The sequence below is a fragment of the Eleutherodactylus coqui genome, chromosome 6 (assembly GCF_035609145.1).
Source record: "Eleutherodactylus coqui strain aEleCoq1 chromosome 6, aEleCoq1.hap1, whole genome shotgun sequence".
Lineage (NCBI taxonomy): Eukaryota > Metazoa > Chordata > Amphibia > Anura > Eleutherodactylidae > Eleutherodactylus > Eleutherodactylus coqui.
In genome coordinates, this window is record NC_089842.1 from 144882421 (window position 1) to 144897808 (window position 15388).

The 15388-nt window shown below is 44.3% G+C and overlaps 1 protein-coding gene across 1 annotated transcript in view; it reads right to left on the reverse strand.

Moving 5' to 3' along the window:
- The window catches only part of SLC17A7 (solute carrier family 17 member 7), a 93290-nt gene that overhangs the window by 30141 nt on the left and 47761 nt on the right, over positions 1-15388 (reverse strand). The window contains exons 2-3 of the mRNA XM_066607817.1: positions 12023-12275; positions 11572-11690 (exon numbers count right to left, since the gene is read on the reverse strand). Coding sequence (XP_066463914.1) covers positions 11572-11690; positions 12023-12275 — 372 coding nt within the window. The remainder of the gene's footprint in view (positions 1-11571; positions 11691-12022; positions 12276-15388) is intronic.

The window sequence follows — 15388 nt, forward strand, 5'->3', positions numbered from 1 at the left end:
ATCCGCTGATTGGATGTGACCAAGTGTGGTCAGATCCACTTACATCCCTTGTAAACCCAGAGTATTCCAACACAATAGTTATTATTCTGCATGAATATGTACTGTATAATACTGGGAAAAATCCCACCCAGTTTTGCATTTTTTTGTCTAGTAAGTGTGCGCATAGATTACGTATAAATAGCAAAACCGAAATCTTCACAATGTAAAATTGTGAAAGAAACAATCGTCTGCAGCTGGAGATCATTGTGGATGTACAAAGGTAAAGTATATGGACTCTGGAGAGTTTGCTGATACCTCAGAATTTAATATCTCACTGCTGATTTTCACCTCATCACCCCTCCAACACCTCCACCAGCATACTGTGCGGAAAAATAAATTAGGTTCTGTATGACGAGACTTCAACTCAGTCTTTTTTTGATTAGGAAATGTGTCAAGAATACTTTACTGTCTGAGGGATTCAGGAAGATCCAGTGTCATGTGTTTCACTGGTAAAGCTTAATGAAATGACTCACCTGGCATCAGTCTGCTATTATTAACTTAGTAGCCATTTTGGGTCCAATAATACTTATTATTAGATAATGAATATAAATATAATATAAATGCGCAAGAGAAGTAATTGTTTGTTGTATAATACGCGCAGATAATTAGTAATAATGAACAGGTCCGTTCAAGGTTAAATAGGAATTATCACCCTAGCGAGCTTACATGTTGGTATAACAGAAATAGTGGGCATCTGCCCCAGTAGATAAACTGGCCGTGTAGTAGCTGACAATTAGAGATGAGCGAGTAGTGCCTTATTCGAGTATCTGCGCGCTCGTGTCTAAAGATTCGGCTGCCGGCGCGGGTGACAGGTGAGTTGCGGCGGTGAGCAGGGGGGAGCATGGGGGCGCAGGGGGTAGAGAGGGAGAGAGGGATCTCCCCTCCGTTCATCCCCGCTCTCCCCCGCCGGCACCCGAATCTTTAGACACGAGCGCGCAGATACTCGAATAAGGCACTACTCGCTCGAGTAGTTAGCCTTAGTGAGTATGCTCGCTCATCTCTACTGACAATATTTAATGCACTCATGAATTACTCCTGCCACTTGTAATACAAAAAGAAAGAAAAAGAACACACAATAGAACTGCATATCCTGCAATGAACATCATTGAAAGCAATCCCCCGCCCCTGGACAAGCAAAGATGGCCGCACAGCTCCTCTGACTACCTGATGCATTAGTATGTATGAGTAGTCTAAGACACTACATGCTGCCCCTACCCGCCAGCACTGCTTATGTGGGCAGCATTGGTCAATCAAAGCAGGTGTAATGTCTTGGACTAATGATGCATACTATACACAGTGTGCATCAGGTAGTTGGAGAAACGGTGCGGCCATCTTTGTTTGTCCAGGACCAGACAATAACTTACTGAAACCACAATTAAAAAGTTTTAAAACAGTTTTAAAGAGAGAAAGACCTATGTGGTGGTCCATGATGAAATCACCAACAAGTTGTAGAACTCGTAAAAGTATCCGAGCCAGACTTTTATTAGAATAGAATGAATTTTGCATTTCTATAAACATTCGGTGCCAATGATAATAATACAGAATTCTAAATAGTTATAAAATTACAATAATTTATCTGCATCAAACCATAAAGTGATAGCAAAATATAAGAAAAGGTGACCAAGCACAAAAAGTTTGAAAGCTCCATCCAGCAAAGGGGTGTACTGACCCTACTGTGCCCAAATGTATCACCAGAACAACTGCCTTCCTTAAGACCAATCTCACACAACCGGATTTGAATTGCGGATTCCGCAATCGCCCTCTGTGGTAAAACGCGGGCATAGAAAGGCATGTAGTTTTGAATTTATCTTCACACCCACTTGTACAGATTGTGTAAACATCACAGCATGCTCTATATTGCTCAGCCTAAGGCCTCATGTCCAATAACATTTAAAATCCGCAGCGTGATCCGCGCCCCATAGGGATGCATTGGACACCCGATGGTAGTTAAATACCTGCGGATGTCATTTTCCCCTGAGGAGCGGATTGTGTGTGCGGGAAAACACCCGCAGCATGCTCTATTTTAGTGCGGGTCTCCCGCAGGCTTCTATTGAAGCCTATGGAAGCTTTCCGGCACACCCGCAGCTGAATTTCTGCTGTCCGGCGTGGGAGAGCAGGAGTTACGGACAGGTAAGTAATTCTTCTTCGTAGGCCTCACGTCCGTGGGAAAGGAGGGACCCGCTGCGGGATTCTGCATCGAGAATCCGCGGCGGGCCTGATTTTCCCCGTGGACATGAAGCCTAAGGGTCTCAAATCAAATGGAGTCACCCTAAAAAGGCTTGTGGCACAAGTGTAATAGAAATAGTGGGTATCTATCCCAGTGTTTCCTGGTAAATACTCCATTGAGTTCTATCATACTCCTCCTGTCTCTGTCAAAGGGTGCTTTCACATGAAATGATTATCACTCAAAAAATCTCTGGATCGTTTAAGTTTGAACAATAATCGCTCAGTGTAAACATGGACATTGATTGAATGATGAATGCTATTCGTTCGGTTATCGTTCATCATTCATTTTATGCAAGCATAAAAATCACAATTAGCTCATTCACTTATCATTCGGTTTAAACACTGACCGTTCAGTCATTCTCATTCACTGGTAGAGTCAACTGAGCGATCCTGTAGGAAAAAAGCTAACAATTTATGTTTGTCTTTAAACTGACCGCCCAACCAAACGAGCAAACTGTGTCATCGTTTGCTTAAGCGAACAATTTCTCGCTATGTGTAAAAGTACCCATACAGTTGATGTGGCCTCTCTTGTCTCTGTAATACCCACCACCCTAAAAACCAGGAGATGAGATAGCGTCCATAATGTCGGTGTCCTATAATTAGCAGTAGAGTTTTGAGATTCTAGCACTGCCCTTCACCCCGTCCACATATCAAAAAAATGTTCATTGGTTTTTGGCAGGATTGGGTATGGCTTCTTCTGTGATCAATCAGCACACACTTTAAACTCAATATTTGGGCATTTAATGGATTAGATATAGACAGTTTCTAGCAGGGGAGGCACACTCTCATATGGTGCCTAAGGCAGGGGCTTCAGAGTGTAGCCCACTACATTTGCTGACATTCAGTATGTTAGCTGTCAGCTGGACAGTCATTCATTTTTTGCCCCATACCATCCGATTTTACCAACAATCCCTAGTAATCTTCTTTATGCTACATAATCGTCATTTCCCTCCAGCTCCATCCTCTGCACACCATATACCAATGTGCAGTTCGCAATGACAAAGAGTCTACCTGTTGTCCTGCAGGTCTACCCCTCATATATATATGTACTCTTACCTAATGCTTGTTCTCTTCATTCAGCTGCTACTCTCTAAAAGAAACTCATATACAGTGGCTAGTTGGTTGACCAAGACATTTAAGTCTGGCTCCCTCTCTCCAAAGGGTCCCATACAGGTGCATAACTAAAGGCTCAAGGGCCCAGGTGCAAAAGCTCAGCTGCCCCCCTCCCCCCCCCCCCTCCATCTGTACAGATACATATATGCCTCATTCTAATAGGATATGGATACTCTCGTCTGTGTTCTTTTTAGTGAACTGTAGGTGCATCGCCCTTACACTGCATCTATATATTCACATCATCCACAACCTTCTGCTTCCCACAACCATATACTGATTGGCCACTTCATGAGAGACATCTGTCTTTTGACAATTGGAGCTTCCCTATATGCAAATTATACTTGTGATTGTTGAGTGCAGCAGGAAATAAAATTGAGCAAGTTTTCCGTAGTTTCAGTGCGAATCTACAACAGAATGGGAAAACCAAGTGAACTAGGCAACTTCCGAAAAAGCCTGGTCATCGGTGCTAGACTAGCTGGGGGCAGTATTTGCCAAAATTGTGGTGTCTTCTCCTGCAATGCTGTTGAGAGTATACCGAAAATGGTGGGATCAAGAAAAAGCATCTGGAGAAAAGGGATCCTGTGGACATAATTAACAGAATCATTCTGATGAATAGGTGGTACACAGTCAAGCATATTGCAGCTAAATACAATGCTGATACTCCAACTAATGTGTCCACATGAAGAACCCATTTCTCCATAGCACAGATGGCTATAACAGCAAAAGACTAGTTTGAGAGCTATTACTGTTTAAGGGCTTCTTTAGATGGGCGTGATTTTGTTCCATTATGCAGCCATGATAATCATGGCCGCATGACGGGACAAAACCACTGATTTCAATGGTTTCGGTTTGATTTGCGGTATTCTCGCTCGTTATTAGTATGGGAAAGAAATGATAGGTCTTGCCCTGTCATTCTCGCACATAGTTAATACTACATGTGGGAAAGATAGGGCGGGACCTACCTTTCCGCAGTTTTTTTCAAACTCGCATGCTGTAGCGGTGAGTTTGAATACTCCGAGAAAAAAAACAAAAAACTCAGTTCATGTGCAACTACGCTCCAGCCATGTGAAGAAGCCCTAAGAGAAGCAGAAAGACCAGACTCCAGTAGGCAAATATTGGATCACTGAGCAGCGGAAATACATTGCCTGGTCAGAAGTAACCAGATTTCTGTTGCACTTGGTTGATGCGAGGGTCAGAATTTGGTGCAAAGCCCTCCCTACTGGCACGCGCCACTGTCGGCCACTTACCACGTTAGTAAATACCGTCAGGGGCCGCGGCTCCCCTGCCGGCATTCACTCAGCAGCGCTGCTAGGGGGCTTGATCCTGATGCACACTGTGATGTCAGTGTGCAGCCGAGATCCTCCTCCCCCCTCCCCTGATGTCTCCTCTTAGGTTCCGCAAGAGCAGGGGAGGAGGTGTCCGGCAGCACACTGACATCAGTGTGCACCTGGGATCAGAGCTGCTAGCAGCACCGAGAAGAGGAGCAGTGGCGCTTCCATGAGGAGGAGGGGGTAAGTATATGGGTCTCCGGGGGGCACAATTACTAGCTGTGGGGTGTCACTTTTACTAGCCACTGTGGGATGTCACTATTACTACTGGGGGCTGCTATGGGATGGCACTATTACCACTGGGGCTGCTGTGGGATGTCACTATTACTACTGGGGGCCACTGTAGGGTGTCACTATTACTATTGAGGGCCGCTGTAGAGTGTCACTCTTACTAGCCACTGTGGGATGTCACTATTACTACTGGGGGCTGCTGTGGGATGTCACTGTTAAACTGGGTGCCGCTGTGGGATGACACTTTTACCACTTGAGCTGCTGTGGGATGTCACTATTACTACTGGGGCTGCAGTGGGATGTCACTATTATGCTGGGGGCCGCTGTGGGGGGGCACTATTACTGCTGGGGCCACTGTGGTATGTCACCATTAACGCTGGGAACTCTGTGGGGGGTCACCATTACAGCTGGGGCCACTGTGGGGGGTCACTATTACCGCTGGGGCCACTGTAGGGGTCACTATTAATAGCCACTGTGGGATGTCATTATTACTACTGGGGGCTGCTGTGGGATGGCACTATTACCACTGGGGCTGCTGTGGGATGTCACTATTACTACTGGGGCTGCTTTGGGATGTCACTATTATACTGGGGGACACTGTGGGGGGGGGGGGCACTATTACTGCTGGGGCCGCTGTGGTATGTCACTAATACAGCTAGGGCCCCTGGGGGGGTCACTATTACAGCTGGGGCCGCTGTCGGGGGGGTCACTATTACCGCTGGGGCCGCTGTGGGGGGTCACTATTACTGTTGGGGCTGCGGTGGGAGGGTCGCTATCACCACTGGGGCCGTCGTGGGGGGGGTCACCGTTACCACTGGGGCTGCTGTGGGGGGGTCACTATTGCTTCTGGGGTTTGTCTACAAGTGGCGGAAATGCTGCAGAATGTCCTCAGCTGAAATTTTCATGGAAAATTCTGCAGCATTTCCTCATTCCAAAAAGCAGTCAAAATCTGCACCCGGTCCATCTTGAAGCAGCCCAGTCCTTTTTATAACGATGGAGGTGAAAATCATACGTTGTGATAAGCCCCGCCCCCTAACATGTTGGCACTTTGCATTAAATAAGTGGGGTTTGAGTTGCAGCTTGGGCACTCGGTCTCTAAAAGGTTTGCCATCACTGACCTAGTGGAATCTAATCCACAATAACTGCTGAAGTTCTGAATGCCAAAGGAGGTGGGTGTCCCTAATAAAGTGGCCATTCAGCTGTCATGTTGTTTTATTGCAATTTGTTCTTAGAAATGAGAAATGTGGTGATAATTTATTTCTGTGAGTTCAATTCGTCGACAAACGCTAATAAAAGCTGGTGGTGAACCTTGACACAGTACACTCGTTTACTGTAATAGATGAAGTTGCCAAAATAATTAAAACCTGCACACAGAACATAGGCCTCCAGACAAGGAGTAAATAAAATGGCTAAATCAATTTCTGTAACATTGCTGCTTAGGGAACATGTGGCAGAGCAACAGTAAAGATAAAATATGAGATGTTCAGTCAACAATGGCCAAAATAAAACTATATTATATAGGGAGGAGCTGGACATAGCTATAGCTAAAAAATTTAGAAAGGTATGGCTGAAAATGAATTATTCATAAGTATAATTAACCAACAACATATATATCGAATTACTTAGGATTAGAGATGAGCGAATATACTCGTATCGAGTAATTACTCGATCGAGCACCGCGATTTTCGAGTACTTCCATAGTCGGGTGAAAAGATTCGGGGGGCGGGGGGAGGCGTGGCGGAGGTGGGGGTAGCAGCGGGGAACAGGGGGGAGCCCTCTCTCTCTCCCTCTCCCCCCACTCCCCGCTGCAACCCCCCACTCACCCACGGCGCCCCCCAAATCTTTTCACCCGAGTACGGAAGTACTCGAAAATCGCGGCGCTTGGGCAAAAAGGGCGTGGCCGAGTAGGTTCGCTCATCTCTACTTAGGATAAGTCATCAATAGTAGATTAGTGGGGGTCTGTCACCTGGGACTCCCTGCTGATTAGCTGTTTACCAGGTCAACGTGCTTGTGCACAGAGCTGGTTTTTGAAGGAAGCAGACAGCTCTGTTCTCACTGCAATGGCCAGGCTTGGTATTACACAAAAAGTTCCAATGGAGTGAATGGGTGTAATACCAAGTCTAGCCAATGCAGTGGAAACAGAGCTGTCTGCTTCTTGCAAAAATCAGCTCTGTGCGCAAACAGGTTGACCTAGTAAACAGCTAATCAGCAGGGAGTCTTAGGTGGCAGACCCCAGTTGATCTACTGTTTATGGCATAGCCTGCAGATAAGCCATGAATAGTTCACAACTTAAAAACCCCTTTAACAACATACGGAAGTTGTCTATGATTTCAACTTCCTGAGCTTATTTAGAAAAGGAAGAGCAGCTCTGCAGCACAAACTGCTACCCAAGTAAGTGAAACATTTTTTTTAGATCTGAACAATGTATATATTCTTATTTGTCGTGAAAATGTATATGATTACAAAATATATCTATTTTGAGCTTTTTTGTTGTTATTATAACCCTACATAAATATGTATATATCAAATGCATAGACATTTTAGGAATGAATACAAAATACTAAATAGTATAACAAAAGGGGTTAAAAGATGTTCTTCATAGCCCAAAATTCCCATTATTCTCAGCCAACGGTGGAAGCTTTCACCTTTGCACACAGCCTTATTAGCTGGCACAGCAGCACTGTCATATGCCTTTGTGCTAGCGGCTAGCGCTGTTCTATGTATAAAGGTGTCAGTAACAGCATGACATCTCCTTATTGTACCTGGATTCCTCACTGATGAAAGTGCATGTTCACAACTTGCTGGAACCTCTTCTCGTGTTGGGAACAGATAATGGTCGGAGACAAGTTATTGTTCTGTGTGGTACTTTGTACATTAATAGGGCTTGTTAAATGTATCTATAACACGTATCACCCACAATCTGTAGAGCTCACTCGCTCATTCTATTAGATTTTTTTAAACATTTATTTTTTTATATATATTTTAACTCCTAAAATCGTTTTATTCACTGGTCTGATGGTACAAATGCTGCCCAGGAACAAAACTACCTAACGAGGGTCAGTCAGTCAGGAATAGACAGGGGCATGTAACTTTGGGGTCCTATAGCAAAGCTTAAAATGATGCCCTGTTCCACCACGATCTCCAGAACATCGACTATCTGATATATGTCTCCTCTTAATATAAGGCTTCTTTTGGATATCGGCCAGCCGATATACGCTATGTTGGGAGTGAATAATCTGGTGAATGGGCGCACAAATCAAACGTTTGTGCGCCTGTTCATATGGCCTGATGAGCTCGGAGAATTTGTGCTGGCCTCATATGACCTGGTGAGGCCGGCGCAAATGTGCCAAGCTCACCAGGCCATCGTCCATTTCCCCTCCCTCCCCATCGCAGGCTCACCTCTCGTTCCTCCCCGCTCGTTCTGTGCAATAGGAGGGGGCGGGATGGGTGGTGGAGCTAATCACCAGTCTGCCCCGCCTCCTCCCCTTGATGGCTATAGACAAGGGGCGGAGAGAGGGCGACTGCTTAGCTCCACCCACATCCCACCCCTTGTCCATAGCCATCAGTGGGAGGAGGTGGGGCAGACCGGTGATTAGCTCTGCCCCACCCCGCCCCCTCCTATTGCACGGAACAAACGGGGAGGAATGAGAGGTGAGCCTGCATGGGGGGGAAGGAGGAGAACAGAGGGAGGGAGTTTAGCAGCCATGCTGCTAAACTCCCTTCCACCTACGGCTGCTGCCCGACGTATTCCGGCCCAAAAGATAGTTCCAGGACTATCTTTTGGGCCCAACGTAAAAACGCCTCGTGCCATATTGGCTTGGCCTGGCATTTTTACGTCTCAGAAATACGCCCATGTGATCTGATGCATTGGAATACAATGCATCAGATCACAGCGCATATCAGCCGGCCGATATGCGCTCATGTGAAAGAAGCCTTGCAAAGTAATGTGGTGATGCCACAGGACAAGTATAAAGTGCACACAGCATGAGTTTCAAAATAAATGGATAATTAGTATAATTAAAGGGCCACTCCGGCAAAAGCACATTTTTCCATACTTGCCCCCTTCTTGGCTGTCTGTCACACTCTGGAGGTCTCCTCTGTATATTACAGCCACTTCCATGCAGTGCAACCTTCTTTCTGATGACTATCAGCCACCATCTTGATGGTGAAATTTTTTTTTACCTTTACTTTTAAATCAATCCCATGATGCATCAGTACAGCATTAGCCAGAGCGCAACTATACTATTTCTGCCTGCTAGGGGAACCGTTTAATTATCATTACCTTCTATATTGACCTAAATAAGCTACAGACCATAAGTATACAGTCAAGAGGATGAGCTGTGATCTCCTCTATTATAACTCTGTGAAGGAGATGTGTGGTCCTCAACAGTAAATCTGAGTGCTTGTGTCCTCCTCTAGATATTTTATGTAGCAGGTTCCATGTAACATCATCACATAGACTAAGAAAGTGACTAGAAACTGAATACATAACCCCCAAGCAGATCTGAGCTGGTCAGAGTTGAGATAACATGACCATCTGAGGAAAAAGAAGCTGGGAGCTTACTGTACCCCTAAGGCCGGCTTCACACGAGCATGACGGGCTCCGCCGCGTAATATTCCGCAGTGAAGCCCGTCACGGCGCCCCCCAGAGACCCCATACTTACCAGCGGAAGATAGCATGAAGACGCTTCCCCGCCCACCGCCGTCGCGTCATGTGACACGCCCATCGCGTCACATGACGCGGCCGGCCGTGTCACGTGACGCGCCGGCCGCGTCATATGACGTGCGGCGGTAGGCGGGGAAGCGTTTTTTCACGCTATCTTCCGCTGGTTGCAGCGGGAGATAGCGTGAACGGACAGCTTCCATTGACTGCAATGGAAGCCGTCAGCGCGTACACCCGCGGCAAATAGAGCATGCCGCGGGTGAGGACAGGAGATTTCACGGTGCGAAATTCCGCGGTGGAATTCCGCACCGTGAGCATTGTGCTATTAGGTTCAATAGAACCTAATAGCAGGGGGCACCGCAGCGGATTTTTGCCGCTAATTTACGCGGCGTAAATCCGTTCATGGGAAGGAGGCCTTACAGTGAAGAGGAGACTGAATGAAGCCATAGTCCAACCCCATAGACATCGAATGTAGTGTCAGGGACCACTGCTCCATACAACCTCTTTCAAGCTTTGGCCTAGTCTAGTCTGAAATATATTACCTATCCAGTGGATAGACGATAAATGTTTCAGGCTAGAATAACCCTTTAAATCTTATTCACAGACCCAATAAAAACTTCAGAACTCTGCTTACATGTATTCACTGATTACATTTCTACAAACAGTAAGATTCTTCTACCAGGGAGAAAGTATAAAGACGCTGATAGGTGATAAACACCGTTTCTGTTTTTCCATTTCGATGCAACATGTATTTAAAAGTAATCAGCCTTCAAGCATATAGCCAGTGAATCCCATGAACTGGTGACTATTGACCAGAATACCAAGGACCATAGATTAATCCACTGAGTCTGCAGTTATCTACGGACTGCATCTTGCTCTATGACCAACAGGGCAGCAGAGTACATAGAGGTAATTTAGCCCCATAGCAGAAGACTTTATAAGGCCATTTCCAAACAATTTGGAGTCCATCATTGTATATGGAGAAATTATTTACATTCAAGACAGTTGACAATCTTCCCAGGAGTGGACCAAGGAGTGGACTTCCCAGGAGTGGACCTCAGTTCACCTCAAGGTCAAACAATGCAACGCTCAGAGAAATTGCCAAAAACCCAAGAGCAATATCTCAGACCCTTAAGGCTTCAGTTAGCATGCTAAATGTTGAATTTCACTACAGTACAATTAGAAAAACACGTAACGAGTATGGATTGTTTGGAAGGGTTGCCTAAAAAAAGCCTCTTCTTTCTAAAAAGTACATGGCAGAATGACAAAACTTACAGGGAGCTAGATGATGTGTTTTTTACAACAAAACCCCATCCACCTGCTTGGCCAAGCCTAAAGTAAAAAGTGAGGGTATACTCGCCTGTCCTAGAGCCCCAGGAAGTAGCTGAGAGCCGCCAGTGGTATCACCGGGAACTTCCGGGTAGACGGCCGACAGAAGTCAGGTGTCATCTGCGGCCAATCAGAACCCCTTTAAATGCAGCAGTGAATGCTGACCACCATGTCTAAGCAGCTAGCCACAGGTGGGTAGCCTATCCCATCGACTCCTCCACAACACAATCATGGGGTGCCAATGTGTTGCCATGGCAGACTGGGGCTTTGTCAAGGCCCCCAGACTTCCATGGATTTTAGTCTATTAAGCCTTGCCTCTGGGGTGGGATGCCTACCTCATCCTGTATATGCCTTTAGGGGAAATAACCCTTTAAACCTTAAAAAAACCTCTCTAAGATGTAAGGGGTTTGTCAAGAAAAGTCTACACTGTCTACAACTGCAATCAGCAGAATTGTAAATGCAGATATGAACTAAAATATAGTATATGCGACCCGAACAATAAAAGTAATGTATGCAGTTAATATTACCCAAACCTTTTTGTGGATTACATCCATATAAAATTGTGTCTCATATAGACAATACAATTACATTACGATACACATATAAACAGAATAGAGCATAACAATAAAAACCACAGATTACCTATTAGCTGCAAATTTTTGCGAAATATATCCTCCCGGAATCTGCGTCACTATATAGCCCCAAAAGAAGGATCCATGTATCATGCCGACTGTTTCAGGGTCCCAAGAAAATTGTGCTTGCTGATAAAATACATTTAGAGATATATTAGATATAGTATAAAACTAAAGTAAAAATGTTTGTAAATGCATAAAGGCTAACATGACACAACGTCTGTTTTCACGGTTATGGGGCAGATAAATTACCATGAAAGTCAAAAGGATGATAAAAAATAACAACATAAGTTATTCAAGAAGTTTGAAAGTTTCCGGTTATAGTTGGGCTGGTGTCACAAAATTGCTTTGCCGGTTTGCATTTTCACCGTTTACATGCTCCCTGCAAAATGACCTTGGAAGCCCCACAAGCATCAGCAATTCCCAATCCCTTCATACACTTTAATGATAAAAGTTCTTACCTCCATGACAAGTTTGTTTCCTCTGTACACTGTATTATTATTCACCATACTGACGATGGCCACACCCAGGTTACATCTGATGCCAAAAGAGATACAGAACCCAAGTCCACTCATAATGGCAATAATGTAACGTCGGGGCAATCCAAAGCATGTACAGTCTACAACAGGCTGATATTTCTCAGTCGTAATCACAGGCCTTCCTTCTTCTGTCAGCTCGATTGTTTCCGCATTTGTCTGCCGTTTTTCCAATATCCTGCAAATATGTATATATTTTAGTTAAATTGACATTAAATCAATATAACATTTCTCTTAAAAATGTACTTTTTTATTTAAAAAAAAAAATGTAACTGATAGGGAAATAATCATTCATATAGATTTCACTGATAACTACTAATACCCTGTTTCCCTGAAAATAAGACATACCCTGAAAATAAGACTTAGCATGATTTTCCAGAATTTTTGAGGATGCAAAATGATTTTTCAGGCTTTTTGAGGATGCTTGAAATATAAGCCCTACTCCAAAATTAAGCCCTGCTAACAGTTAATTAAAAAAAGTCAATTTAAATAGTGTCCAGGCAACTATACATGTAAAAAAGTTAAACCTTTTTGAACAAAAATTAATATAAGACACTGTCTTATTTTCGGGGAAACACGGTATATGTAGGCAAGTTTAGCATGACTCTAAAAAGTGTAAAGATAACTTTTTTTGGAACTATTTATTTGCCCTTTTATTAGCTTTACGATTAGAGTTGAGCGAACGTACTCTGCCGAACTTGATGCTCATTCGAGTATTAGCGTACTCCATGGTGCTCGTTACTCGAACGAGCATCAAGGCGTGTTCGACCCCGCCTCAGTTTTTTGCCCCTCCCCGCTACAACGCATAGAGAGAGAGACGGACGAACCTAGAACAAAAAGAAAAAAGCTCGGGGACCCGGCGTCCCACATGCAAAAATGCTCGAGTCTCCCATTGTAGTCAATGGGGTTCGTTACTCGAGTAGAGCTCTCGAATTTTACGAAACGCTTGACTAGAATAACGCGGACCTGAGCATTTGGGTGCTCGCTCATCTCTATTTACGATGTGTTTCCCTTTATTTTTATTCAAATTTAGCATTTTACCATAAGGAGAAAAAGACATTGACCGAAGCATAGAAAATGGGAAAACCACACTGAAAAGGAACAAGACAAGAATCAGGGGACTATCAAGTGTATTGACTGTTTGAGCTGTAGTAAGCAGAATTGTACACCGGATCTAGTGATCACAAGTGTATTGAATAATAGTGCAAGTTCAAAAATTGAAGAGGGTCACAAGAGAAACCAACCAGTAGGGCCATACAGATAATCAGGGAAATAATAGGTAAAAAGGGGCAAAAAGGGGAGGTGAAGGAAAGGGGACCTTTTATTGCGAGATTAAGGGCAAAGAGAAATTATGTGGCCAGGGTCAAAACTAAAGCTCCTCTAAATGAAAAGTAAAGATGTGTTTTATGGAAAGGGAGTGCACAGTCCACTCATAAAGTCTGGACTACAATGGGTTTTGTTGTGATAAGATTACAATAACTTTTTAATGGCTCAAGAAAACTTTTCACAGATAGATATTAGAGTCATTCTACATTATGCATGTAATCCTAATGTAAACAGATTGTGCTAGGTTTTGGGGAATATTTTCCCCCATGTACATACATAACTCAAGGTTTTGTCTAGCATGAGGGTCCGAGTGTTTAATGAAAATAATCCAATGGGACTAAGAATGTGTCAATTATATTAACTCATCCGTGGTGGGCCAGTAACATGTAAAGTGGTTATTGTGGGCAGTAAGCCCTTTCCCGCATGGGGTGAAAGGCAGATTTCTCGCTACCTCTCGCAAGAATCTTCAAAGCCATAAAATGTACGTAAAAGCTTTTAAAAAATTCTAAGTGAGGTGGAATGTCAAACAAAAGGTAATTGCATTATTTTAGAGGAAGCGGGATGGGGAGTTGCTTTTACAGCATACACAATGCAGCAAAAATTTTAACTTTGCCTCATGTGGTGCAGAGTGTTAAAGGGGTTGTCCCGCGCCGAAACGGGTTTTTTTTTTTTCAACCCCCCCCCCCCCCCCCCGTTCGGCGCGAGACAACCCCGATGCAGGGACTTAAAAAAAAAACAGCACAGCGCTTACCTGAATCCCCGTGCTCCGGTGACTTCTATACTTACCGGTGAAGATGGCCGCCGGGATCTTCTTCCTCCGTGGACCGCAGCTCTTCTGTGCGGTCCATTGCCGATTCCAGCCTCCTGATTGGCTGGAATCGGCACGTGACGGGGCGGAGCTACACGGAGCCGGCATCCTGCACGAGAGGCTCCATTGAAGAAAGCAGAAGACCCGGACTGCGCAAGTGCGGCTAATTTGGCCATCGGAGGCCGAAAATTAGTCGGCACCATGGAGACGAGGACGCCAGCAACGGAGCAGGTAAGTATAAAACTTTTGATAACTTCTGTATGGCTCATAATTAATGCACAATGTACATTACAAAGTGCATTAATATAGCCATACAGAAGTGTATAGACCCGCTTGCTGCCGCGGGACAACCCCTTTAAGGCAGCAGAAATGCAGTCCTAAGATCTCACTTATGACCTAAATGTTGGAAGTTCAATCCCCGCTTGGTTCAGGTAGCCGGCTCAAGGTTGACTCAGCCTTCCAAGCGCCCCAATTACTTTATGTCCTCTATATCCTGCACAATTTCCTGGTCTGGCAGCCACTTAAAGGGAACCTGTCATGACCTTTGAGCCCCATTCTAGAGATGAATGACAGCATGCGCACAGAGCTGGCTTAAAAGAATCACAGTGTGTGCACATGGCAACTTCGCGAGGACACAATGTAGGAACAGATTGTCTGATGAGTATAAAATAACATTCATCTGGGCTTCACGTTTCATGACCTTTGAGTCCCATAACATATTTTGTATGGGTCAAAGATCATGGCAGGTTCCCTTTAACAGGATCTACCAATTCAATTCCCTCTTTAGAGACTTGGTTTGAAAAAATTAACAACTGCAAATTAAATTAGAATATCTATCTATCTATCTATCTATCTATCTATCTATCTATCTATCTATCTACAGCTGGTATAAGTTATACTGTATAGAATTGCACACTTTACATACAATTAAAAACACACGCAGGTTTTAGTAGTGTATACAGTTTCTTAAAAATTTACAAGGTCTTTGAATACCGCATGCAATTTTTTAAAATGTGTTTTTCTTAATTGTGTTTCAAAAGTACAACAAAAAACATGAACACAGCCTAAGGCCACTCTCACACATGCATTCAGAAAATGCAGCTCGAAATCGTGGCATTTTTACCGCAATTTTGAACTGCGTTTTTGAATGCATGATA